This window comes from Elaeis guineensis, chromosome 3 (assembly GCF_000442705.2).
Source record: "Elaeis guineensis isolate ETL-2024a chromosome 3, EG11, whole genome shotgun sequence".
NCBI lineage: Eukaryota > Viridiplantae > Streptophyta > Magnoliopsida > Arecales > Arecaceae > Elaeis > Elaeis guineensis.
This window is the reverse complement of record NC_025995.2, coordinates 112,854,601-112,879,755: the sequence shown is the minus strand read 5'-3', so window position 1 is coordinate 112,879,755 and position 25,155 is coordinate 112,854,601. Positions and strand designations below refer to the sequence as shown.

At 36.6% G+C, this 25,155-nt stretch overlaps 1 protein-coding gene across 4 annotated transcripts; it reads left to right on the top strand.

Annotated features, from left to right (window-relative positions):
• The first annotated feature begins 2,192 nt into the window (after window positions 1-2,192).
• LOC105040829 (transcription factor MYB3R-1) lies at window positions 2,193-24,250 on the top strand. 4 transcript variants are annotated; one of them, XM_029263291.2, is made up of 13 exons: window positions 2,193-2,327; window positions 2,840-3,090; window positions 3,314-3,368; window positions 4,653-4,710; window positions 5,844-5,938; window positions 6,099-6,202; window positions 15,348-15,476; window positions 16,102-18,004; window positions 20,359-20,488; window positions 20,573-20,705; window positions 22,065-22,182; window positions 22,585-22,821; window positions 23,808-24,233. In XM_029263291.2, the coding sequence occupies exons 2-13, from the start codon at window positions 2,978-2,980 to the stop codon at window positions 23,940-23,942; spliced, it is 3,210 nt and encodes a 1,069-aa protein (XP_029119124.1). In that variant the 5' UTR covers window positions 2,193-2,327; window positions 2,840-2,977; the 3' UTR covers window positions 23,943-24,233. The 4 variants fall into 4 exon arrangements, with proteins under 4 accessions (XP_029119124.1, XP_010915833.1, XP_019704522.1 ...); XM_010917531.3 differs by having other exon boundaries at window positions 20,359-20,705; window positions 23,812-24,250; XM_019848963.2 differs by having other exon boundaries at window positions 20,362-20,705; window positions 23,808-24,234.
• Window positions 24,251-25,155: the final 905 nt, after the last annotated feature.

The following is a 25,155-nucleotide window of genomic DNA, read 5'->3' as shown; positions in this document are numbered from 1 at the left end:
TACTTTATTTTGTATTATCTGTTATTTTCTAAATATTGTATTATCATGAAAAATTTATGCTTGATCCGATAAGGAAGTGCAAGTTCTACTTACTGGGCTAGTGTAGCTCATATTCTTTTTGTTTTCTTTTTGTTTGAACAGAGAAATAAGGTTAGGATCGGCAAAGGAATCCAAGCTTGAAGATCGACATAGCAAGCTGAAAAAATTGATAGCAGAAGTTTAATTTATTTTATAATCATGAATTTATAGTTATTCATGAATGTTGAGATTCGGGTTAGTACTTACTTTTGGATTTAGATGCTCTGAACCCATATTGGTTCGATTATTTGATGAATAATAGAATTGAATCTTTTTTATTTGACGGATTTTTAGATGATTATGATGAATTGGCTTCGTGTTATCGTGGGTTCCATCCCTCGGTAGCATGGTCGTGTTATGTCCCGGATTTGGGGCGTGACATTGGTTATGTTATAAGAGAGTCAGATGGTTGGGTTATACATATTGCTTCCAAATTAGTTTGTCCTTTACCTACTCCATTGATTGACCTAAGAGCGGCATGGGAAGGCTTACTTGCTACCATGGAGTTGTTTCATCCTCAAAAAGATATATCTTGAGGGAGATTCTACCATAGTTATTTCATGGAACATCAATCCAAGATCACAACCTTTTGATGCATATCCTTTGGCTCTGATATATGGTATTATAAGAACAACACAACTTCTAGCTTATTTACAGTCAAGGTGAGTAGTAAGCCAACTAGCAAGTTGGTCCTTACCAAATGTTCTTCCCCCTAAACTCTCCTATTTTTTTCTCCTAATTTGATATGTTGTACTTTCCAAGGACAGCGATGAAAAATAGAGGTTCATCTCCCTTTTGCTGAAAAAAAAAAAACCTTAAAGAAAAACCATGGGTCTATTTCCATAGCATTTGTCTCTTAGAAAACCATAAGTCGATATCTCTTTATCCACCTGAGATAGGAATTCTTCGTTGGTTTTTCTTATGCAATTTTCAGGCATTTAATTTTGCACAAAAATTTTTATGTCGTGCTAGATGATGGTTCAATGCTGCAAAGGTAACAAAAGTCAAGGATGCTGTCATGACATTTTCTTTTTTTTTTTGATGTGAGATGTAATGCGCTAGGACTATTTTAGTTAGTCTTACTTGTTTGTTAGATATTAAATGATGCACACAAAATTTAATAAAGAACTGGGAGTTTTCTGCTCATATCATCTATCTTTTCTAAAACCATGCCTACAAAGCGATATATCTTTTAATCTTACCCAAGATAGATAGCTTTTGCTGATCTTGCTTGTACAATTGTTAGACATTTAGTTCATTACAAGTTTAAATAAAATATTCAATTTAGGGTCATGCTTTGACAAATAATAATGAAATGCTACAAGGACTAAAGTTATGGATATTAACGCAAAATTTTCTTTTATATGATAGAAAACATCATATGCTAGAAATATTTTGCTGGCCTTGGTTGTCTACTATGCACTAAGAGGTCTTTTGGTTAACAAATTTTATTAAAATATTATAACAAAAAATTCAAAATGAATAGGTTTTACCAAAATAGTTGTTTAGTTGTTTTCCACAAAAGCAACGTCATGGAGCCCCAATAAAAAAGAGTTTTATAAAAAAAAAAAAAATCATTTTGATGAATATCTATTTTAGTAAGATTTTACTCTCAGATAAACAACCCTAAAAGTTTAAACAAAAACCAGGTTTTTCCTCCCATAGCATTAGTTTCTCACAAAACCATGATCATAAAACGACATCACATCAACCCACTCACTTAACATCACACAAATTCACACCCACTTTGGTGCCAGGGTCACCACATCCTTTTTTTTTTTAGTATATATGGTTTGGGTCACCAGGAAATCAAGAAGCTGAATCCATCAGACTGTGGCTAATCAGAGCCAAATACCCCATCAGTTGAACAGCACTGATTTGCAATTAACGATCACCACAAATTCCAAGTCGGTCACCCACCCACCATTCCACCGCCTGTAGCCGGTTGACAGCCGTTGCGATTCAAAATGCTGAAGAGAAATCCGACATGGACGCCCTCGGAACGGACGGTGTGGATCTTTCCATGCACTTTAGAGAGAAGCGACCTCCGTCCGATCGCAGAAGAGCTGCTCGACGTTTAAAGGTAGGGTTTGAAACTGCCCTCGTCCGCCCCTGTCAAGTTCGAAAAGAACAATAAAAAACGCCCTCCTCTTAGTCTTCGGACCGTTCTCTCAATTTGAAAAAGCTCGCGGAGATCTCAAATGTGCCATGGATATATTGAGTCCTCGCTCTCTGACTGCATTCGGACGGTGAGTTCCTGAATTTTTTTTCTTTCGATTTCGATTCCTCGAGTGCCATATTCAATTAGGGTTTTTCTCTGAGGCGAGGCGCCTGAGATCTTGATCGTTTCTTCCATTGAATCTCGAATTCTTGAAGAAATTGATGATTACGGTCCTTCTAGGTGTTCCTTTCTGGGCCTGGTTTCACTCTGGAGGGGATAATTGGTTCAACGAGTTGCCTTTTTTTGATGATTAGGTGTATTTGGCGGGGTTAACAGATCCGTATAGGAAATTTGGCAACTTGGATCGTTCCTTGATTGGCTTTTCTCAGCTTATCTTGCCAATTTGAAATTTTACTTGATAACTAGCTTGCCAAGTTGAAATCTTTTTCGTTGATTGACCTTCCTTTTGATTGGCATTGAATTGGTCGAGTTATGTTGTTCATCGCCCATCAAACGGGTGTTCTTCTTGTGAATCTTCTGGGATACGCTGGATCTTATGGAGACTAAAGATCATTTTTCTGTTTCCATTTCTATTTCCAGTCTGTGGTCTTTCTTTTGTTAGAGGAATCTATCATCGCCTTCCTTTGTTCCTGATGATGGTTTGGAGATCTTTCTCTCTGGAGTTCTGCAACCGACTGGGGATTGGGACTTCTTTCTTCGCTCATCAGTTAAGGGACGATGGCAAGTGACAAGGAAAAGGGTGCTAAGAAAGGTGAAACTTCTGCATCTCCTTCTACTGCTGTTCAGGATGGGAGTAGTGATGAGCTTCAAAGACAGCGGCTATTGCATGGGTAAGTCCTTGATACTTAATGCATTTCAGACCTGGGTTATCTTCATTTCCATATCTGGAAACTCTGACTTGAGTTCCATGCTTTAGTGGTCGAGGGTTAGATATATGGTATATCCCAGTTAATTGGTCCACTGATTTAGATTTGTTGGTATGATAGAAAATGATTGATAGTGGGTTATTGCAGAGGAAGATCCAGCTAATACATCGATTGGATTGTTTTGCAGGAGGACCACTGGTCCAACACGCCGCTCAACCAAAGGGCAGTGGACACCTGAAGAGGTAATCTTAGATGTTTGTATATTATATCCTGATGTGATCCTAAGAGTTATTGTGTTTGGACATTAAGCTAAGCAGTTATATAAACGGTAGAAGGAATTGTGATCATAGATATATTTTGTTACATTTCTGCATTTGCATTATGTAGATCGGAAAAGTTGTGACTGCAGAAATCTGATACTTGTGTACCATCTTGGAAGATCAACCTTTTCCTAATATGCTTCTTGCTTTCTATGATCTGGATCCAGGGAAAAGTTTTATGATTTACATTCTGGTTGTTTTCCTTGAAATTTATGTCACATTTTTAGATGTTTTCATGTTAGTGTACATCTCGTCGTTCTCGTGTTTTAGTATTTTCAACAATTGATCCTCATGACTTTTGTTTTGGTTAACTCTAAATTTTATAATGTAGTTTTCTTGTTTAATGGTCATCTATTTATTTTGAATTCTCCTCTAAATTGGCTAAAGTGAATTATTTAATTCTCCCAATGGGAGATTATGATTTTTCAAAATCCCACCAACAATATCATCAATTAGTGAGTGTGGTAACTAAGGTCATGGTTTCTATTATTGGAGCAAAAGTCGGCTGAGGCCGAAGGCCAATACGAAAATTTGTAAGTTCAAAAGAATTACAAATTTTTCTTAATTTGGAGGAAAATGTGAAGTATTTGTGATAATTTATTGCTGATAACTTACTCAACCAATTTGTAGACTATATTCATACAAAATGTGATTGCCTACCATGTTACATAGCAAACGATGCTTTACCCCCATGGTTTGCTTTGTGATAGTTGCGATAGTTGGACCAAATGATCTTTTCTGCTGAATCTCCAGTCTAGTGAGTAAATTGTCACCGTCTTCTTGCCCAATGGTTCCTGTTTCAGCCTTGTTTTAACACATGGTCCTCAAGCATAAGTCAATCAGGAGATGTTTTCAAAACTCTGATTAGTACATTCATAAGTAATGTACATATTAAATTATGGATCTTTGGATGTCTCGGAACAGTCTTCTTCGAGTTTGAAAAGGTTGACTAGTTCTCTACAAATTTATGATTGTGTTCACCCTGGTTCTTCATGACTAAGGTGGTAACCATGTTATATTGCTTCTGAGAAGCCGAGTTGTCTTGCACACATGCTGATCGGCTCTAATTTACTGGCTAGATATGATGAAACATATCTCTTGTTCTAATCTATCAGAGGCTATTTTGCTTTTTCTGTTTCATTCACAGCTTGTGTTTTTTTGGGTTTGTGTAATTGATGTCATGTATTGCTTTGATTATACTTGCAGGATGCAATATTGTGCAGAGCTGTCCAAAAGTTTAGAGGGAAAAATTGGAAAAAGATAGGTACTCATTATGAAAAGTTGATGTAACTTATATCCTAATGCTAGCTTATGAAAGCAGCCAAGATGATTTATTCTTTTTTTGGTTGTATTGAATTTTATTATTCGGTATGTTAAGCAAGTTTTATGATTTTTTTTAAAAAAATTATTAACAAATTCACTTAAACATGTTATCCTATCTTTTTGCAGTCCGCTATGCTCAATCTCATTCTCATTCATAGTCCATCGATCTGTGGGTCTATTCAACAGTTATATGAGAATCACATTTATTTGTTTTTCCAATATGAGAATTTTCCTAGGAAATTTTGGACATTGAAATCCAAGTTAATACTGAATACATTAATTATTAGAGCTTCTGATGTGTTTTGAAAGTTTCAATGTGCTTTTCTTTGCACTCATGGCTTCCATCAAGATAGTAACTAAAAAGATATGCATAGAGTAAACCAGTGTAGAACAACTAATTTTCCATCTGAAAGTGTTTTCCATCTTTTTATCCATAGATCTGGCATATTTTCTTTTTGTCACCTTTGTAGCCTTAACTACTAAGTTGATTACAATCTGGTCTGCAAGTCTTACAGTAAAGTTACCTTCATTTTTAGATATAAATAGAAATTATATTTTAATTCTTTTAATTTCAAACTGTTAGCTATAGGCATTCATGCCTAAGTGCATCTTCTCTGAACTCACTCTGAAGACATATATTCACTTTTGTAGGTATATTTAGTTCCTTGTGATGTTTGTCAGCAAATGAACGGACCTTTTTATCATGCTCTCTCTCTCTAAATTTTGGATAAATGAGAAAGAGATACATCCTCAGAATCTAGGCTGTTCTCTTAATAGTTTTGTCTATTAAATATTTTTTTAAAATTTTTGTAGGAAATTATGAAATTTTTCATTCCTTCTCAAGTTTGTTTATTCTGTTTGCCAGATTTTTAGTAGTTCACTCTATTCTGCTTGAAAAAACTTAAGCTTTCTAATTTAGTAGGCAGATGCTATGATTTTTCGTATAGTGGCATTGTTCAGTTTATGCAATTAGAGGTTATATCTTGCATGTATGTGGAAATGCAGCTTATTTCTTCTCATATATTGAAGTTTTATAAGCATGCTTTATTACTGTTTCGTCTATCTGCCTTGCAGCCGAATGTTTTCCAGATAGGACCGATGTTCAGTGCTTGCACAGGTGGCAGAAGGTTTTAAATCCTGAGCTTGTGAAAGGACCATGGTCAAAAGAGGTAACACATTCTAGACATATACTATATAACTATGCAACTTGTCCCTGATGTACTGCCTTTTTTTTTTTTTGATTTGTTTGAACTGTTCCCAAGAAAACATTGGACCCATCTATAAATAAAGTTGCCTATTGTTTTTCTTTCTTTTTTTTTTTTTCAACAGGAAGATGAGAAAATCATTCAAATGGTAAATAAATATGGACCAAAGAAGTGGTCCACCATCGCTCAAGCATTACCTGGACGTATTGGAAAACAATGCCGAGAAAGGTATGGCATTTAGAATTGCATGAACTCATAGGTCCTCTATCATTTCCATGTTGCAGTTTTGTAGTCTCTTGCTCTATTACAGCTCCAAAATCCAATGATTAGTAAAAGTTTTACTGACAATTAACTTTTTTGTAACTTGATAATAATTTTTTACTAAACTTGATTGCTATTAGAACTTGAAGATCAAGTATTGGAGAATTTTTAAAATATAATGGTGCCAGCCTAGCATAAACATGTTTCAGTGTCTCACACCAGATGAGCAATGCATGACATAAATGGTATTTTACACGTAGAATATATGTATGATGACATTCACAGACCTATATCATTAATAAAGAATGCAACATCGATAGCCTGGTAGACGAACACAATAAAATGACTATGTCTATCTTTAGCATTGCTTTTGACCTTAAAAGGGATCTCCTCAGCAAATTTGCTAAATAATGGCTGAATATGTTCTGCAATTAGCAATAGTGCTTTACATTAAAAGAGGCAAGTAAGGGTTGCAGTGTAACAATATGGGGTGGCAATGTAGGCTAATATTTTGCAAATCCTATCCAAATTCAGCCCTTATTGGATTTGAATCTAGAAGATTGTGCTTAATAGATCTCTTGTTTGGGTTCAGATTGATAGAAAACAGGGTAGGCAGCATGTGTAGATTTTAAAATTTTGAAAACATGCAGCGAAAAATAAATCGGGTTAAACCCTTTAACCCCACATGTAAGATACCAGATCTAAACCTACCCAAGCCCAGAAGAAAGCACATATAATTAATCTGAAATTTAAAAAAAATATGAGATCATATCTCATTATCTTTACGCGGGTAGAAATTCACCGCTTCAGATGATCTCAGATTCGTAGAAGATGGAGCCGTACACGTGTCCGGCCTCTACGGGTATCCACCGAAATCAATCTCGAACTTTTCTTCTCGTAGAAATTCTTCTTCTCAAGAAGAACCTTGGCTTTGAGGACTCTGATCAACTCTTTTGATCTTAACTGAGAGATCAATTTCTTGATCTGCAGCCTTCTTCTTCTTCTCCTCAATTCTTGATCTCTAAGTCACCAGAACTCCTTCTAAGTGTGTGGAAGAGAGAACACCCAACCTTTAGGCGTGGAAAGGAAGAATATGAGAGAGAGGAGGCATGGAGATGGAGAGAGGGAAGGTTTTTTTGATGAAAAATCAATACTAAGAAATCCTAGAGACCTCCCTTTAAATAGACATAAGCCCTGACACATATTAGGAACCCTGTCATCTTAAAAAGGTAGATCCTTATCTCATAAGAATCTTCTACCTTTTAAATATGATTTATGCCAAATAAAATAGATATAAAAAATAATTAATCAGCTCTTTTAAGCATGTGCAATAGTCATCCATGGAATAAATGTTAGGTGGTTGGGACGCCAACTCTTGGTGCCCTACAAAGGGATCTCCAGTCATAAGAGATGGGGCATGGACCCTATCCTCTCTCCTTCACACCATGACACATAAGAGGGGGTGGGCCCCTCTAGGATATGGTGTTCGATAATTTTCAAAAAAAATTACGCCATCCATTCTTCCATCTATTCCATATTTATACTTAGAGATAATTAGGAGATATGGAAGAGATAATGTTAGGATAATTATGCCAACTGATTGATTTAATTAAATCCTCTTGGACTTATAATTAAGAGCCCAATTAAATCCAAATAAATTTAGGTTAGGTTCAAGGCTATAGACTTGATCAAATCAAAGTCTCGAAAAAAATTAGGTTTAATCATGTGCTAGCATGATTCTCATAAACCTAATAGAGTTTCAAATAAACCTTAACCCAATTAGAATTTCATAAGTCCAATTGGCAAATTCGAGATTAAATCCCTTAATGTGTGGTCCCATAGGTTTTATTCTATCTGGTAGTGAGATATATTGTGATCTCTATCACAATATCATCGAAACTCTTTTCGATGGATTGAAATATTTTCAATTCTATCCTTCGAGAGCCATCGATCATCAAGATGATGCCCGATGAGTCTCACAATCTACTAGTGACATCTAGCAGTATGTAGTGGTGACTCAGTAGAATGAAAATATGAACCCCTAGATGCAGTTATCGTATGATTTAGTTCTTCTATTGTGAGTCCCAACTTGACGGAGGTCATGGAGAACTCGTCAAACTCCATCGTCAGTCTTATGTAAGATTGGCCGACTCGAGTTCATTTGTGAATCCCATGAAAACTCTTTTCCAGTATTCATACTTGCTTTGGCCAAAGACTTTCTGAACTCAATCTTGCAAATCACATAGGACTTCTCCTTTTCTACCAAGATCGATAAATTTCATTTAGGTGCATCCTACTCTAAACAGCGAATCTGAACCTACTGAAGCCAACATACACAGCAAGAACCCGAATAGCTAGGGATCAAAAGAACGTGCAGTCAAATTCAGTAGCCTCGCTGCGAATAGCCAATATCACCGCAGGTCAAAGGACCACTCATACCACTGCAGCATCGAGAAGATCACTGACGAGTGAGTAGACATCCATGTGGTTCTCATGTTGGTCACGCTTAGTGTAAGTTGTTCTCTAACAACCACCTGCACCTTCACCCCAGTATCTCTACACTGCAGATCCAAGACTCATCTACCCACAAGGGAGGTGAACCGTGCACCGATCTCAAATGGATTGATCACTGTCCTCCGTGATGATCCTTTGATCGGGAGCATTTAGAAATTAACCACTAATTAATGTATGTCTCAAATTCTTAACTTTTTAAGAATATACAAAAATCATCTTTGTTAATTTCTAGGACAAATCATGGACATATAAGCATGATTGGAAAGAAAAAGCTCTTTATTTATAATGAAAGTATTACAAGTACAAATTTAGACCCTAGAAATACATAATGTGTCAGCCAACAATTGACTTCTAGGACACAAATCCAACACAGATTCCACTGAACAAATCAAATATTCAAGTTCTTTGACACACATGCAGATAACATCATGATCTAATATAAAAAGAATTCTGCTCTTTCTATCTCTCTTTCTTTCATTATTTGTTGTTGCTTCTTCCCAACTAAGCCCATTCACTCAGTTTCCAATTACTCTCCTTACCTAGTCAACTCCTGCTTGGTAATGCCACCTGGCGGTACCACCATTGGAAGTCCCCAACAACTTTAAGCTTACAATGGGCACCACTTGATGGCCCTATCTAGTAATGGCACCACTAATAAGCATTGTGCTTTGCACTAATCTCGGCTCGACTTCTCACCTCTTGATGCCTTGTTACTCTATGCTATCTAGGCACCTGCATTGGACTATGATCCTATGTGCCTCGGTATAGATTTTCTGCAGACCCATGCCTACTTCCATCTTCCCACATTTATGTAGTTCTCCTTTTGTTTTCTTTTGCCCCGCTCCTTCCCTTGTCCCAGATTCCTTGCCCAACTCCAACAATTTTTCTTGCATTCTCCCTAGTCTCTAATTACCCTATCTTATCCTAATCTAAAACCTTATCCAATCCGGCAATGGAATAAGCACGTTGCTTACTTATTGACCTTGGATCATGTATAGATCCCTTAATGTCCCTTTGCATTTGAACCATAGGTATCAATCTTTTGTAGCAGTATAACCTATAGAGGAGATGGCCTAGGTTTGGGTTCAATGGATTATGGAGTTGATAAGGATAAATATTAACAAATGAAAGTAGGTTACAAACTTGAAGATGCTCATTTGTGTGATAAGATAAATCAACAAATGGATCTAAGGAGGCACCGATTGAATATAGAATGATGCCATATTTGTTTACCACATAAACAACATGAAATATGCTTGTCACGCCCCCGACCCGAGATTTGTGGATCGAGGGCCGCGGCAACCGCCGCATACTCATGAAGAACTCTCTCCATAAGCATGCAAAGCATCTCATCACGATATCAATGCATCACAGCGGAATAAATTCAAATAATTACTATTCAACTGTAATTCAAGTAATTAAATCAAATGTCTTACATCCAATAAAATTTTTTCTATAAAAATAAAAACAATAGATCTAAAATTCAATGAAGTTGATAATGCTAAATCTCGTCTCTAAAAGCTCTGTCCCAATATTTCTTCCCACGCTCGAAATTAATTATCTGAATCTGAAAATTAGAAAGAAAGGTAATGAGCTAGACAGCCCAGTAAGTAACAAACATCTCAACTAGATAATTCAGATATTATATAATTTTCAAGAATAATGCTGCAAATAAACATAAGAGTATATTTCATGCTGATTTAATACAAATCAAATATTTTCAAATATTCACATATAATATAATCATAAATCCGATTCGATTCAAAATCACTCGTAACTCAACAGCCTTGACTATGACCAACGTTTAACCCCCATTGGCGGGGTCCACAGAATATCAGCGCACAACCCCCACTGGCAGGGTCCACAAACACCAGTGCACAACCCCCACTGGCAGGGTCCACTGAGTACCAACGTATAATCTCCATTGGCGGGGCCCACTGAAACATAGTTAGGCTGAGAGCATAAATCCGATCTAGATCAAAACACTTTGTACCATAATATATATCATAATCTCTCACTAAATATGTGCATAAATCGATATACCATAACATTTCAAAAGCATTTTTCTTTCAAAACATAATTTCATAAATCATGCATAATTTCAGAGAATAATTATTTATTTTCAGAATAAATATGAAATATCTCGAGAAGAGGATTCATTACTTACCTTTCACGAAGCACTAAATGAACAGGTCGACTAACTTCTAGGAGATTCTTCCGAGCCTATTATCCAAAATTATATTTTTACATTAATTTTAAGTCAAAATTAAATCTAACAAATCCCAAAATCAAAACCTCACTTAAAATCAAACTCTTCCCTAAACTCGATCAAGATCATCAATGAAGCCTTCCACTTCGCTAATCCTAGAGGAATAACTTAGAGAGAGAAAAATTCATCAAGAGAGAGAAATAATCTAGAGAGAGAAAATTCTAGAGAGAGAAAGTCCAATTTCAGAGAGAGAAAGTCAAGGTTCAGACTGAAAGAAGAGAGAGGAGAGAGAGAAAAACTCTCTCTTGTCATTTTTTTTTATTTTATTTATTTATTTATTTATTTATTTATTTACTTACTTATATATATATATATAAATATATATATATATATATATATTTATTATTATTATTATTTTTTTTTCTTTTCTTTTTCTTCTTTTTTCTTCTTTTTCTTTCCTTTTCTTTTTCTCTTTTTCCTTCTTTCTCTTTTCTTTTTCTTCTTTTTCTTTTTTTTCTTCTTTTTCTTCTTTTCTTCTTTTTCTTGGTTCTTCCCGTGCCGGAACAGGGGACGGTGTGGCCCATCCTTGGCCGGGCCATTCAGGCCACGGCCGCCGCAGCGGAGGCCGGCGGCCGACGGGGGCCACTCCCCCGGTCACGGAGGAGCGTGGCCGGCGATCGATTTCGATTGCCGGTGCCAGAAAAATCCACGGGAAAGAGACCAAAACAGAGGTCTCTTCCCCGACCGGAAATCGGCGACTCTCGTCGCCGGCAGCCGCGCACAAGATCACGGAAAGAAGGGGAAGGAAGAGAGGAAAAGGAGGGAAGCTTACCTTGACCTCTGGTGACTTCGTCGGAGAGCAATCACGGCGAAGACAAGGTGGTGTCCGCGGCTCTATTTCGGGAAAATCGGAGAGAAAGAGAGGGAGAAGAGGCCGATGGATCGATTCTAAAGAGAGGGGAGACCTTCTTATAGAAGATCCTAGGATTTCGAGGGGTTCTAGGACTCCTAATGTGCTTGGGTCTCGCCGGAGAAGAAGACTCCTACCGGGAGTCTTCTTCCCGGTTTTACTCTGTTTTTCTTTTTTTTTTTTTTTCGTTTTGGTGGGCTGAATTAGGTTTTGGGCTATAACAATGCTCCAGTCAAGGTGTGAAACCTTCTGTTATGCTGCTGATTGGCCCAAAAAAAGGAGGATGTGGACAATGCTCAGATGGACCACTTTGATTAAAATAGCTAAAAACCAAGATTTTGATGCTACCAGCAAGATTCTACGTGAAGAAGCTGGTTAGCAGCAATATTGGTCAACTCAACAAGCTGTGATATGTTTTGATGAGAGGCAACTATTTGACATGTTGGACAACATGTGTGACAAGACTGCCATTGTTGGGAAGGCAGTTGAATTTGAAGCAGCTCAAAATGTGGAGGAAAATTTTTGCCACCAGTGGATTCTATGATCGTTTAAGGAGGTAGCTAGGTCCTTTTATGAGCATCTTAAGATGATGCTGGTTTAGTGATTGCCATTCCATAGGTGTAGGGATGTATGAAAGTTAGCTGATTTATCTGGGCCAGCAAAGATGAGATCAAAAGGGAAAGTTTGATAAGCAATGTAGTGCTAAAGGAAAATATTGGCCGGTCCACTTATGAAGTTAGAAGTGCTTAAATGAACCATGTGGCAGAGGTAGGTGTTCATCCAAGATAAGATTTTGAGCTTGATTTGTAGAATCAAGGACAAGTCTGAAGGGCAAATTATCCACATTCTGATCACATATATGCAGAAATTTAGACAATAAACATACATGTATCCTATGCGGCATTTGGTCTCTAGCCAAGGTAAGATTGTATGCTTGATAATTCGAACAAAGTCATCTGAATGCCAAAGGTTTCAAATGCTTATCCAAGTAGGTCAACCTAAGTTGATTGAGAGTTGAGACACAGTGGGTTTAGTATGTGATGAGTATTAATTCACATGAAAGGAAGATGGAAGATGGTCTAGATGATGTCAGTTGAACGTAAATGACAATGAGTGCAAGTCAAGAATCATGAACTAGGAAGAGGCATGGTTGTGTCAGAGGGTGTTCTAGATTTTAATAAGCCCTTAGATAAGTGAAAAACCCTAAAGGTGCACATTTCCTATAGCAAGTATTGGATGGTTCTAGACTTCTAGTAGGTTATCTGACCATGAGTTAGCTACGAGTAGAGGATGGACCCACCTGCAGTAATGTTGCCGACCGGAAAAGATGGTTTAAACTTTAAACCCTAAGACTAGTAGTATGAAGGTTTTTTTTTTGCAATGTACACTCTTATAAATATCTGAAATTGCATGTATATCTTCACAAATTGACTGTCTGCATGTATATCATCGTAAATCTTTCCCTCTGTATATCTACCCTGCAGTCAGCATGAAGAAACAAGCTGTTTACAATTGAAAGAACCAAAATAACTTTACTCGGTAAAAGTATATGTTCCAAAAGAAATAATTTATATGGGTTTACATGCAAATAATAAATTTATGAGGGTATACATTCAATCTTAGATATTTACAAGGGTGTACATCATTTTCTTTTTTTTTGTTTAGTTAACTGCTAGTTAAACTAATCGTCGAGCGGACTATGATGTTGAGGATGGACATGCAATAAGAAATAATTGATAAGGGCAAGCATGCAGATAGTAAATTTATGAGGATATACATGCAATTTCAAATATTTATGAGCAAAAATACCCTTATATGGAATGAGAATAAGCTGAATAGTACAAAACTACAAATAAAACAATACACCTGTTTAATAATAAGTCAAACATCAAATAGGGAAAATATGTAGAATCAGATGGTTCGTGCTAGGATAGGCTTATGATACAACATCAAGTAAATTAGCAAAACAATGAGTTTTGGCAAATTCTCTTAAAATGGCTACAGTCGAGCAAATCTAACAAAAGTGGGGCAACTTGGAGTCATTGCATGCTAAAGTTGGGAAAATGAGGTGCAAATTGTGACTTTGCAGAAAGGAAAGGAAGATCTCAGGGTTTGCTAACCATGGGTAGTCCTATAGCAGCTAAGACAGGTGGACTCCATACAACTTTGACTTGCTTTCAGTAAAAAATCAGGGTGCTGATTCTTAAACTGACACCAAGAGTAGCAAGGCTCCAACAACCTTGATGACCACTGATGGACCAGAGTGTGCATGTGCGTGCATGTGAGAGAAAGAGAGAGAGGGAGAATTTAGATGGCCTTTCATTACAAAACTGGAGCGTAAAACTATCAACAGGTTGGAAGATAACCAAACAAAAACCCCTTCATATTACTATTCACAGTTTTCATAAAAGTTGCAATAACTCCTTGTCTCGGGATGTTACAACCATTAGACAGCACTAAAAGAGAGCCTTCAGGGAAGATTTTCAGAGGGCCCAAGAAATGACATGCTTGTTGACCTCTCTAGGGTGTCTCAAATTTTTAATGAAACATGAACCTCTGAGTGCATTATTGATAGTATGCAAGAAGAAAACAAAGACTAATTAATAAAAGTAGAGGGTGCGTACTGACTGAGGTGGTGAAGTCTCTTCTGTGGATATAAGAGGTCGGAGTTCGGTCCTGTCCTCTGTCTGGTATTCAGCCAGACTTCCACTTCTAGTTCTCAGAAGAAGTATATGGTGAAAATTCTTAATATGATGATCTTCTGATGATCTGAATGCACCAGGGATGGACACTGAAGAATCATCAAATACTCAAGAAATGGAGAGGGGCCTGTTTCTTTTCTGGTGTCTGCTGACTAAGAGTTACTTGATTCTCGTGATGGTTGAGCCACATGCACAGGCGATTAAGAATTGTCTTTTGCATGGGTTCAACCTTTAGTTTTGATCAACTAGAGTATGCCCAGATCCTTTAAGATTCATCTCTGAAGTCACTTGAAGATTTTACATGCAATTTTGGAAATGATACTATGATACTTGAAGTTAATTATTAATCCATTAAGGCTTGTCAGTTGTCAATGTTGCACAATTAAACTATTTTTTACATTCTAAATTTTTGTTCAGTAGCTTATCTTAGGTTTATAAAGATTCAAAAGACAATGCAAGCATCTAAAGTGAGAAACTTCTGCATATTTAATATGGCATTTAGTAGCTTCTTTACCTATCTACTCATGATCTGCTTTAAATCAAGCTCATTTGTAATAGTTGCTGAATGCACCATGCCTCGATTGTTTGGACTGCCAATTGGTGATGGACTATTTCTTTTTAATTTTATAGTGAAATAATATCTGGAAACTTCAGCAACATATCTTCTTTGGGTTTTGAACTAAAAAACGTTTACTCTCTTGACCCTTCAATCCTTTCGATTTTGATTTGTCATTTCACTAGCCATGATCTTCTAATTGTGAAAGAGTTACATTTTAGGTGGCACAATCATCTTAACCCTGCCATTAACAAGCAGGCATGGACTCAAGAAGAGGAGATAACGCTGATTCATGCTCATCAAATTTATGGAAACAAGTGGGCGGAGTTGACAAAATTTTTACCAGGCAGGTGTGAATCTGAAACTTTAGCTGTCCATCAAAGTAAATAAATAGAGTTTTTCACTACAGATGTTAAATTTGTAAAAATTCCTTGCAAACACTCTTTTCAGGGCTCTCCTGCCAGTTTGCCAGATTGGAATTAGACTATATTCATTTATTTATGGCAGAGTAAAATATGTTCTTCCATAAATTGATGTTTATATGCACGTGTATATTTATGTTTTTGCAGCCTTGCGAGAAAGTACCTGTGTATTCCTTTGTCTGTGCTTTTGTCCAGTGGATTGCATGCATGAATGTGCTTATGCACTCATGGACATATCAACATTCGTTCAATATCTTCAGTCTTTGTTTATCGTCATCATTTAAGAATTCAACTCTTCTTCTTCTTCTTCTTCTTCTTCTTCTTTTTGCATTGGTGCAGATATGTAATACTGCTACTACTGTCTACAAATACAACTTCTTTCGACTGTTTTTATTTTTATTTAATTTACAGTTCCTGTGAATATTTATTGGTGCTCGCTCAATTCTTTCTTTGTTCAGTGGACTGCCAAGTGATATTAATGTCAACATTTTTTCTTTTAATTCAACTGCTTTTTCTGATGAATATTGAAAACCATTGTGCTATGCATCATCAGGACAGACAATGCTATAAAAAATCACTGGAACAGCTCTGTAAAGAAGAAATTGGACTCATATATGGCATCAGGTCTCCTTGCCCAATTCCAAGGCCTGCCTCATGTGGAAAATCCTGCCCAGTGCATTTCTTCATCTGTAGTGAATCAACAGAACAGTGACAATAGTGGCTTTAAAGACAGGCAAGAGGTTGAGTATTCATCAGAATGTAGTCAAGGGTCATCATCAGCCTTGGTCGGTTGCTCTCAATCTGATTATGAATTGGCTAATACAGTTCCACTGCATGATGATATAAAACTTGGGGAGGATGCCAAGAAAGAAGATATACAAAATTCTCAGTTGCCAATGTGCTCCGAGGAATATTACACTTCCATGGAGGAAATTGCACGTGTTCTCCCTGAAATACAATGTGGAGATGATGTTGCAGTAACTGCTCCCTGTCATCGTGTACACGAGGTTGAAGTATCAAAAAGCTTGGCTAACCAAATGATTTCAGAAGAATTGACCAACTCTTTGCTGGAGTCCACACAGAAATCACCAGAGTTAAAAAGGACAACAGAACACCGTGCACACTGTGTTGAAAATTATGAAAGCAAATCTGGTTCTTTACCAGATCCTGTGGGAATGGAAATGCCTACTTCTGTCACAAACAGTGGTTTAGGATCTGACAACCAGGGTCAACTTTTGATTGCTGAAGCTGACTGCTGTAGCGATAATTTATTTGGAGCAGCAATGCATCAAGATATTACTCTGGGAGATCCTTTTACTGCACCAAGCATTACAAATATCGGTTACAACTCTGGATCTGTAAATTCCCAACCTGATTTTTGCAGTTCTTTGGATTATAGGGATTTGATTTCATGCTCACAGCCTCTATATCTAATCAATTCATCAGATATGTTGGGGAATTCATATTGTCAGGGCTTGATGACTGTAGTTCCACCATCTTATGTTTGTCCAGGTGATGGAAAACCAACATATGGAAGTGATGATGTGGACATGAGAGAGATTTCTGTAGGAACTCAAGATTCAGAACTCATTACATGCACGTACGGTGGCTTTGCTTATTCCAGCTGCTCTTCTTTATTATCCCCCAGTGGTGGTGCCAGATCTAAGATTTGTGCCCCTGCAGACAGGGGCAAGGAAACTGAAAGTCCAAAGCAAACCTATATGGAAATGATGGGTTCGGAAACTCCAAATGCCACTGGCAAAATTACATCACAAGATGAAAATCCAGCTATACAGGCTGAAGAACATCAGGACTCTGGAGCTCTATTTTATGAACCTCCTCGTTTTCCAAGTTTGGAAATTCCATTTGTCAGCTGCGACCTTATATCCTCTGGAGATCTTCAGCAGGCATACAGTCCCCTTGGAATTCGGCAACTGATGATGTCTTCTACACCATACAGCCTATGGGATTCACCTTCTCACGATGAGAGTCCTGATGCTTTACTTAGAAGTGCTGCCAAAAGCTTCATATGCACACCTTCCATTATGAAGAAACGGCAACGTGAATTATTGTCACCTTTGCAGGAACGGAGAATTGACAAGAAATCTGGGACAGACATGGATCGTGTGTTATTTTTAACACCTATAAGCAGAACTGATAATTCCTCCTTGAATACCATGAATGATGAAGGTGGCGCTTACAGAAATTCTTCATGCTCTATTGATGCAGATGCTTTTTCCCCTTCAAATCATCAGAAAAAGAAACATGAATATTGTTTGGAGGATAAAGAAAATTTGGATCATGCTCCAAGTTGTCAAAAGGATGAAAGTGCTTCCATGGAGGCCAGGATTTCAAGCAAAGCATCCAGTACCAGTAATTTTCAAGCTAAGATGAAACAATGTGCATCTACCATCAGTGTCCCCACTAAACTTGAGGTTAATGTTAGAGAAACGGAAGTAAGTATTTCCTGACTAGTATTTTTTCTTCTCCATAGTATTACATGTTACTAGTTGCAATTACCATTTTCCAGACACTGTTTTTTGCAGTATCATATATTGAGAACTTGCGATGCCTGTGAAAAGCTTGTTTGGCCTGTTCTAAGTGAATGTTATAAGTTTTTGCTTGTAAATGACCCCAGCCTTCGTTTCCTTGCATTGCACAAGGAAACTGAGGTAAGCTTGACCCAGATTAGTTTTGGCTTGTTCTTATATGTTATATAATGTACCAATGAGTTCACCATGCATATAATAACTATCATACAATGATATCTAATATTTCTGGAATTGTAAAATTCTGTACTTTATGTGGGTTTTGAGATTGGTTGCTTCAAGATCAATTGAGCTGAGCTGAGAAAGGCTAGCTCTGTGGATTTGGAAAATTCAAAGAGCTGAGCTTTTGGTAGGTTTTTTTTTTTCATGTGCTAGCTTAATTGGGGGGGGTAAGCGTGCCTAGACCAAGTTGGATGAAACTCACTTAGTAATATCACGTGTTGTATCTTGTGTGCTTTATGGACTTTGAATCATATCTGCTTTACAAATGCTTATTTATCCTTTTATGGTCACTTGGTTATCTCCATATGGATGTAAATTACCTTTGCTAAAAATAATTGGGTTTCCTTCTGATTCCAAGTGGCTGTAATGCCTGGTATATTGTTACAAAAGTTACTGCATTTTGTTAAGAAGTCGCACATCAACTTAAGACATGTCTATGCTTGATGATGTAAAAGATGGAGATGCTGTAAACTAAGCATACATATGCACTGCAGTCAATTATTGACATCAAAGGATACTTGTGTCATCCAATGATGCAAGATGACCATTATGTGTTGTAATTAGTGCCAGTGCATGTGGTAAAGGAAGTTATCACTTAGCCCTGTAACTATAGGTAAACAGTATATCATAACAAAAAGTATTAAATCTTTTGACCTTTGAAATTTAAGCTAGTGGCAAAAAGAGAAAGGAATGATTTTGTTATATAAGTGATCTAATAGTTTGCATGGTTGGAGAAAGCTCATCTCATAGCCTGATGTATTGTACTATTGCAGAAATTGGCAATGCATGTTTGGTGTATTTTCCATTTATGTATTCTAAAGGCTGTATATATATCAGGCATTGTTATATTTGCAGGAAATTTGTAGTTGCATCCTCAGTTTTGATATCCTGCTTAAAAACAAATATCCTTAGAATATCAGGATTTCAGCTTTACATTTGTAGATTTTGATCAAATCATGGAACTGGACAAGGCTGAACTAAATTTCCTGAGCCAAAACTACCAAAACTCAAGCAGCTTTAGAATGCTTTTGATTGAAACTAATCTAGTTTGTACACTGGCACATTCTTGATGGAGACCTCGTATAGACATACATACTCTAAAGTATATATTCTGTCTCATACATGCATGCATGCATGAACACATTCTGTTGTGTATATATGTATTTATATTTTTGTATGCTTGATTGAGATGGCAATATAGGTAGCGTTTTTGAGAATAGAGCAGACTGTTTTATCAGAACTGACAACAAAACTGACTTGCATAGTGGCTGATCTGGACTATAATTTATACAAATTATTCAAGCACTTCATTCTTCTTAGTTCTTAGTAACTTTTTTCTGTTATTAATTTATTTCTAAAATCGTAATACCATACCTGATGGATGTTGTTACACTATCTCATATATTAGTCAAATATATATTGTCCCAAATTCCAACCATCCAAGCATTTTTAATTGGTAAGAATATCAAAAAAAAAAAAGGTGATAAACCAGAGGGAGCAGAAACATTTGGGAGAAGAAAGCAATCGTTCCCATGTTATACGTACTGGTTGTATTGGTTTGGAATAGGCTTTCACATTCTTAAATAGGTATCCAGTTTTGGTTTTCAAATATTGCTTTGAGTCCAACATGTACTTCTCAAATTTTGCATTTTATGGTAGTTGGGTTGAAATTTGAGGAATGAGGATGGATAGATTACCAAGAATATATGCAATGAAGTGTTGGAGGGAGACCATATGTGCTATATATGGCCGCTGCCCCATATGGATCAAGGACTGAAACTAAAATACATTAGGTGATTATGGTATGCCAAATGTGTCAAACTTGTTATGGACAGAATGCTTCACCTTGAGTTTAATAGACCTTGATTACTGATGATGCATTGTTCTTAAATGGTTTTCAGTAGATAACAAAGTTGTTCTGGAGTGAGTTTAAGATGATTGTGAGTGTTCTCCAAGTAGATTTACTTTGCTTTTCTGTTGTTGTTCAATCTTTTTAACACTTAACATTGCAATTGCACCACCAATGTGGTTTTCATCAGCAGCCTGCTGGAGTTCTTGTTGAACATAATAACAATGACATGCTATTATTTGCCACTGATCGAGATGGGCATCCCATAAATGGACATACGAGTACTGCTGCTAGGTCTTTAAAAGACCAGACTTTCAGAAGTAATGAGGCTACACCAAATAAGGATAACTCAGCTGTTCCTTCTAAATCCTTATCTGATTTTTCTGCCTTCCTGTCTCCTGGAGTTGGTGAAAGTGAGCAGGTACAGCATCAGGTTCGAGTTACATCAGCGCAATGTGCTCCACGAGTGCATCCATCAGAGGTTTCAATTGAAAAGCATGGTTCATCCATTGACATGGACCTTGAAAACTTAAACATGTAAGATCAACTGAGGCAACCCATGATTGTGCCAAGTCTTACATTTGCTCCTTTTCCTCCTTTTCAGTACACAAAAAGTTTTCTGTTAACTGTATTGCCACTTTGCATGCTGCAGTCTGTTGATTAGAGAGAAATTTGAGGTCTTTTGCTATGCACAATTTTCGTGTCCCTAGTTCATATTAAACAATTTCAATTCTAGTACATCCTAAACAATCTCGATTGCATTCAACATTTAAAATTATGCTAAGTTGTGGTATGATGGCATCTTAGCAAGAGTTTTCCAATAGGCTCTAGTTCAACTGGACAGCAGTATAAAGTTTATTATAGTCGTATTTGGACAAAGCAGTCCCCTTTCACATGCTTGTCTGGCTTACTTTATATCAGTAAGTACCATTGTGTTAGTCAGTTAAATAATGTTTGTTTTCCTGCTGAGGATATACAATTACATGTGATAATGTATGAGTTATAGCTACTTTATACCATTATGGAAGTTAGTTAAACAATGTTTTTTTTCTCCTGCTGAGGAAACACAATTACATTCGATTATGCTTTAGTTAGAGCTACCTGATGTCTATGGTTGTCACATATATGCTTTTCAATAGTTAGTATAATAGGTTCAAAGAAACAAAATGCATATAATTATACATATGCCAACCAAATCAGTACAAAATGGTAACCAATAAAAAAAAAAAAAATCTTAAGTCAAGTTCTGTTGTTATGCAGGACATTGACACTACATAGAGTAGAGGTCACTGACTTCCTATCTATACCTCTTTCTGTTCTTTAAATGAGCATAAAGAGACTGTGAGAGCATCAGATTCTATAAATTTATAGGACTCAAGAAATGTATGTGGAATGGTTGGTTCATTTTCTCTTGTTCACAGTATGAGTAATCTCTTTAGCTGATTCCTTTCAACATACAATTGTGAATTAGACACTTGTTTTCCTTAGCACTGATTTACTTCTTTAATTTGTTTCTGTTCAACTTCAAGTACTTTATTTTACATGGACCCTTCTTAAATAGCTCTGCATTTAACTCTATGTCATTATTATGACTTGAAATGTTGTTGTTCTACACTATTCTTAGAGCTCTACTTCAAGTTTTCATTACTGGTAGAAGCACGTAACTAGTTGGGCAGAGTTCTTTTATATAATGATTTGTATGGGGTCATAGATGTCATAAGTATGCCATCTTCTTGATTTCTGCAACTTTTAGTCAGCTATGTATGTGGTTATTTAGTAATAATTTAAGAGACAATGGCATATTTGTTTGACTAATATGAAATAATGGTGCATGCCTGTGCTCTTAACTGTCTTTAGTGCTGATTTCTTTTGTTTTTCTTTCTTTTGTTTTGACAGTTTTGCTGATACCCCGGGCATCAAAAGAGGGATAGAATCTCCTTCAGCATGGAAATCACCTTGGTTTATGAATTCACTTCTTCCGGGACACACAATCAATACAGACATAACATTTGAGGTAGCTGAAGCATATTACTGATTATCTGAGTCATATATGGGAACTATAAAGTTCACCAATATCCATATTCGGGTAAACTTATTAGTAAGGACAATTAGTTTGGCTGACCTTTACAATATACAATGAGACTTGAAATTTTAGCGATACATTATGAAACATTGACAAATAGCTCAAACTACCTCTAATTGAAGAAAAGCTACAGTTTAGGCTCCCTTTTATTCTGTACTTTTGTGTCACTTCATTGATTATTTATCTCAACTTTTAGAAAGAAATATTTTAGGTTCCATTGTACAGTTGAAGACTTAAAAGTTCTTAATAACTTTTTGTGATTTATTTTCTATATCTCGTGAACCCTGGAGTTCTTTTACTCATTTCATTGTTTCCATCCTCTGATCTTTACAGGACATAGGGTACTTCATGAGCCCAGTAGACAGAACCTATGATGCCATTGGACTGATGAAACAGTTAAGTGAACACTCTGCTTCTGTTGTGGCTGAGGCACAGGAGGTATTGGCAAGTGGAAGCCCTGGAGGGGTATCGGACAAAAGGCACTCTGGCAAGGAAAACTTCCAGAAAGAAAATATTCAGTCAGACAAAGAATTGGAAGATCATCCTAATCCTATGATATCAAAAGTCATGGTAGCTTGCTCTTGATAGTTTACTCCTTTCCTTTTTTTAATGATACTATGGTTGTCTCTAAATTGGCTTACTGTCGGATCCACATATTCAATTCCAGTATCTGTCATCTGCATCAAAATTCTCATCAGATTGTCCCCCTCTGGTATAGGGTGGATGTGATACTACACATAAAAGTGCATAAAATTTTTAATGGGGCTAACTAGGCAGCATATTTGGCTACTTGGATATGAATATTATATGAGGAAACCCTTAACTTAGCATTTTACATTGGTAGGCCCTTGAAGAACTCAAAAATCTGGCAGTTCAATTTTCTTACACTGGATCATATTTTCAATGCCATTGAAGGATCTGCCATCGGCATTGACATCCCATCCGGATCATCATCCTATATTAGGTGGATGTGACACTTGACATGAAGGGTTTGAATACTTTCATAGGACAATATGGACAGCAGATCTCGCCACCTGAACTGAAATGTTGTATGGAACAATTTGGAACCTAGGTTCCCTTCTAGGCTTAGAGGACTTAAAAAAAAAAATCTAGAGGAACTAACAAAAACCAAGGGGAGCTTTTTTTAAAAAAAAAGAATCTAGAGGAACTAAAAAAAAATCTTCTGTGCAATTGCTCATAGCATTTCTAATGCCCCGGTAATGACTTGAAAAGCTGATATGTTTATACCAAACTTTTGTTATTACATGATGGTTTATTACTACAACGGCTTTGGGGACATTTGTCCATATGGTTGCATCATGTGTAAGTCTAGATAATATATGTTTTGACGTTTTTATCCTTATTAGCATGTCTCTGATATGTGTGAGAAATGTAATTGCTGAAAATTTGTCTCCTTTATACTTGTTGTCTAGAAGCTTTTTTTTCATCCTTATCAGTAGTTTTTTTTCTTGATGTGATAATTTTAGTTTTCAATCACAGCTATGCCTCTGTATATTGTTCTTGATTTATTCTGCTAACCTTTGAATGTTTCCCAGACAGAGGCGAGAGTTCTTGATTTCAGTGCATGTGGAACACCTGTCGGGAAAACAGGAAACAAGAATGTAGGCAATATGGAAACTTCAGTAAACTTAACAAGCCCATCTTCTTATCTCATAAAGGGCTGCCGATAGCTGGTTGTGGTTATGCCAAAAGTAAATATCTATGTGGTGATGTTGTTAGTAATGTATATGCCCCTTTCCATTGTCACTCTATTGATTTATTTTATTCTGGCTTTTCGGGGTATTCTTATGTATGTCCAGTTCATTTTGGTCCTGCATTTTTCCAATTGCAGGACAGCTAATTGGGTCCTTGATGAAGATTCTTGTCCAAATATATAATGTATAAGTTTATATTTCTCCATTGAATCATGTTATTTACTTTCTTATTTGCTCATTTTCTCTGATACCTTTTCCTCCTTCTCCCTGTCATCCAGCCCCTTCACATAGATTATGGTCTCATTTTGCGAGCAAACACAAGCAAATCTTTCATTTTCTATTGTAAGAAAGGAAATCATAGAGAAACTTGAGGAGGATCACTATTATTAGTTAATTATAAAGTAGTTCTAGGGTGCATCATCTATATTAAACAGGAAGTCATTGGTCAGAAGAAGATTGAATTGTAAGTTAAAAATTGTAAATCTGACTTTTCTGCGCTTACAAAATAGACCTGCATACACCGGAAGCTATTGTACCATAAACCTGATTGTTCTTTGTTCCATTATATTTTATGATCACTGGAACAGCAATGTAAAACATCAGGCAAGAATGCTGTGAAGCTTGAATGAAGCTCTAGATGCAATTAACTTTAGCCTATTTCTTCTAAGCAGTATTCAGAGAGAGATGGTCTCGTGAAGCATACTAACATGTAGTGTATCTACTCAGGCTCCCTATGTCGCGTGCACCACATGCTGAAGATTTGTGAACTGATATGGAAACCAATCCTTAGCCTCAAAAATATGGGAATCAAATCTAGCACCAAAATGCTCTTCCTTGGATGCTAGAACATGGTAAAATTTTTGTGACATTCGATCTACATGACTGGTTGTCACATGTTTATAAACAGATTTCAGAGTGAAATAATAACTTCTGCATATTTCATGTCATCTACTTTTGTGCATAAGCCATGATCCTAGCTTGCGCAAATGGCTTATTATCCTTCAGCTAGAAAGTTTCCTTAAAAATTTTGTAGTCTTGTATGATCCTCAAATACTACTGGGACACAGGAATGAGTAGCATCTTTGCTTGTTATATTTGTTTTGTATACTTCTGTAGAGGGCAACATGGGGACAATTGGCTGGCTCAGGAACGTGGACTGTTACACTTCTCATCTCAGCCATGAGTAATA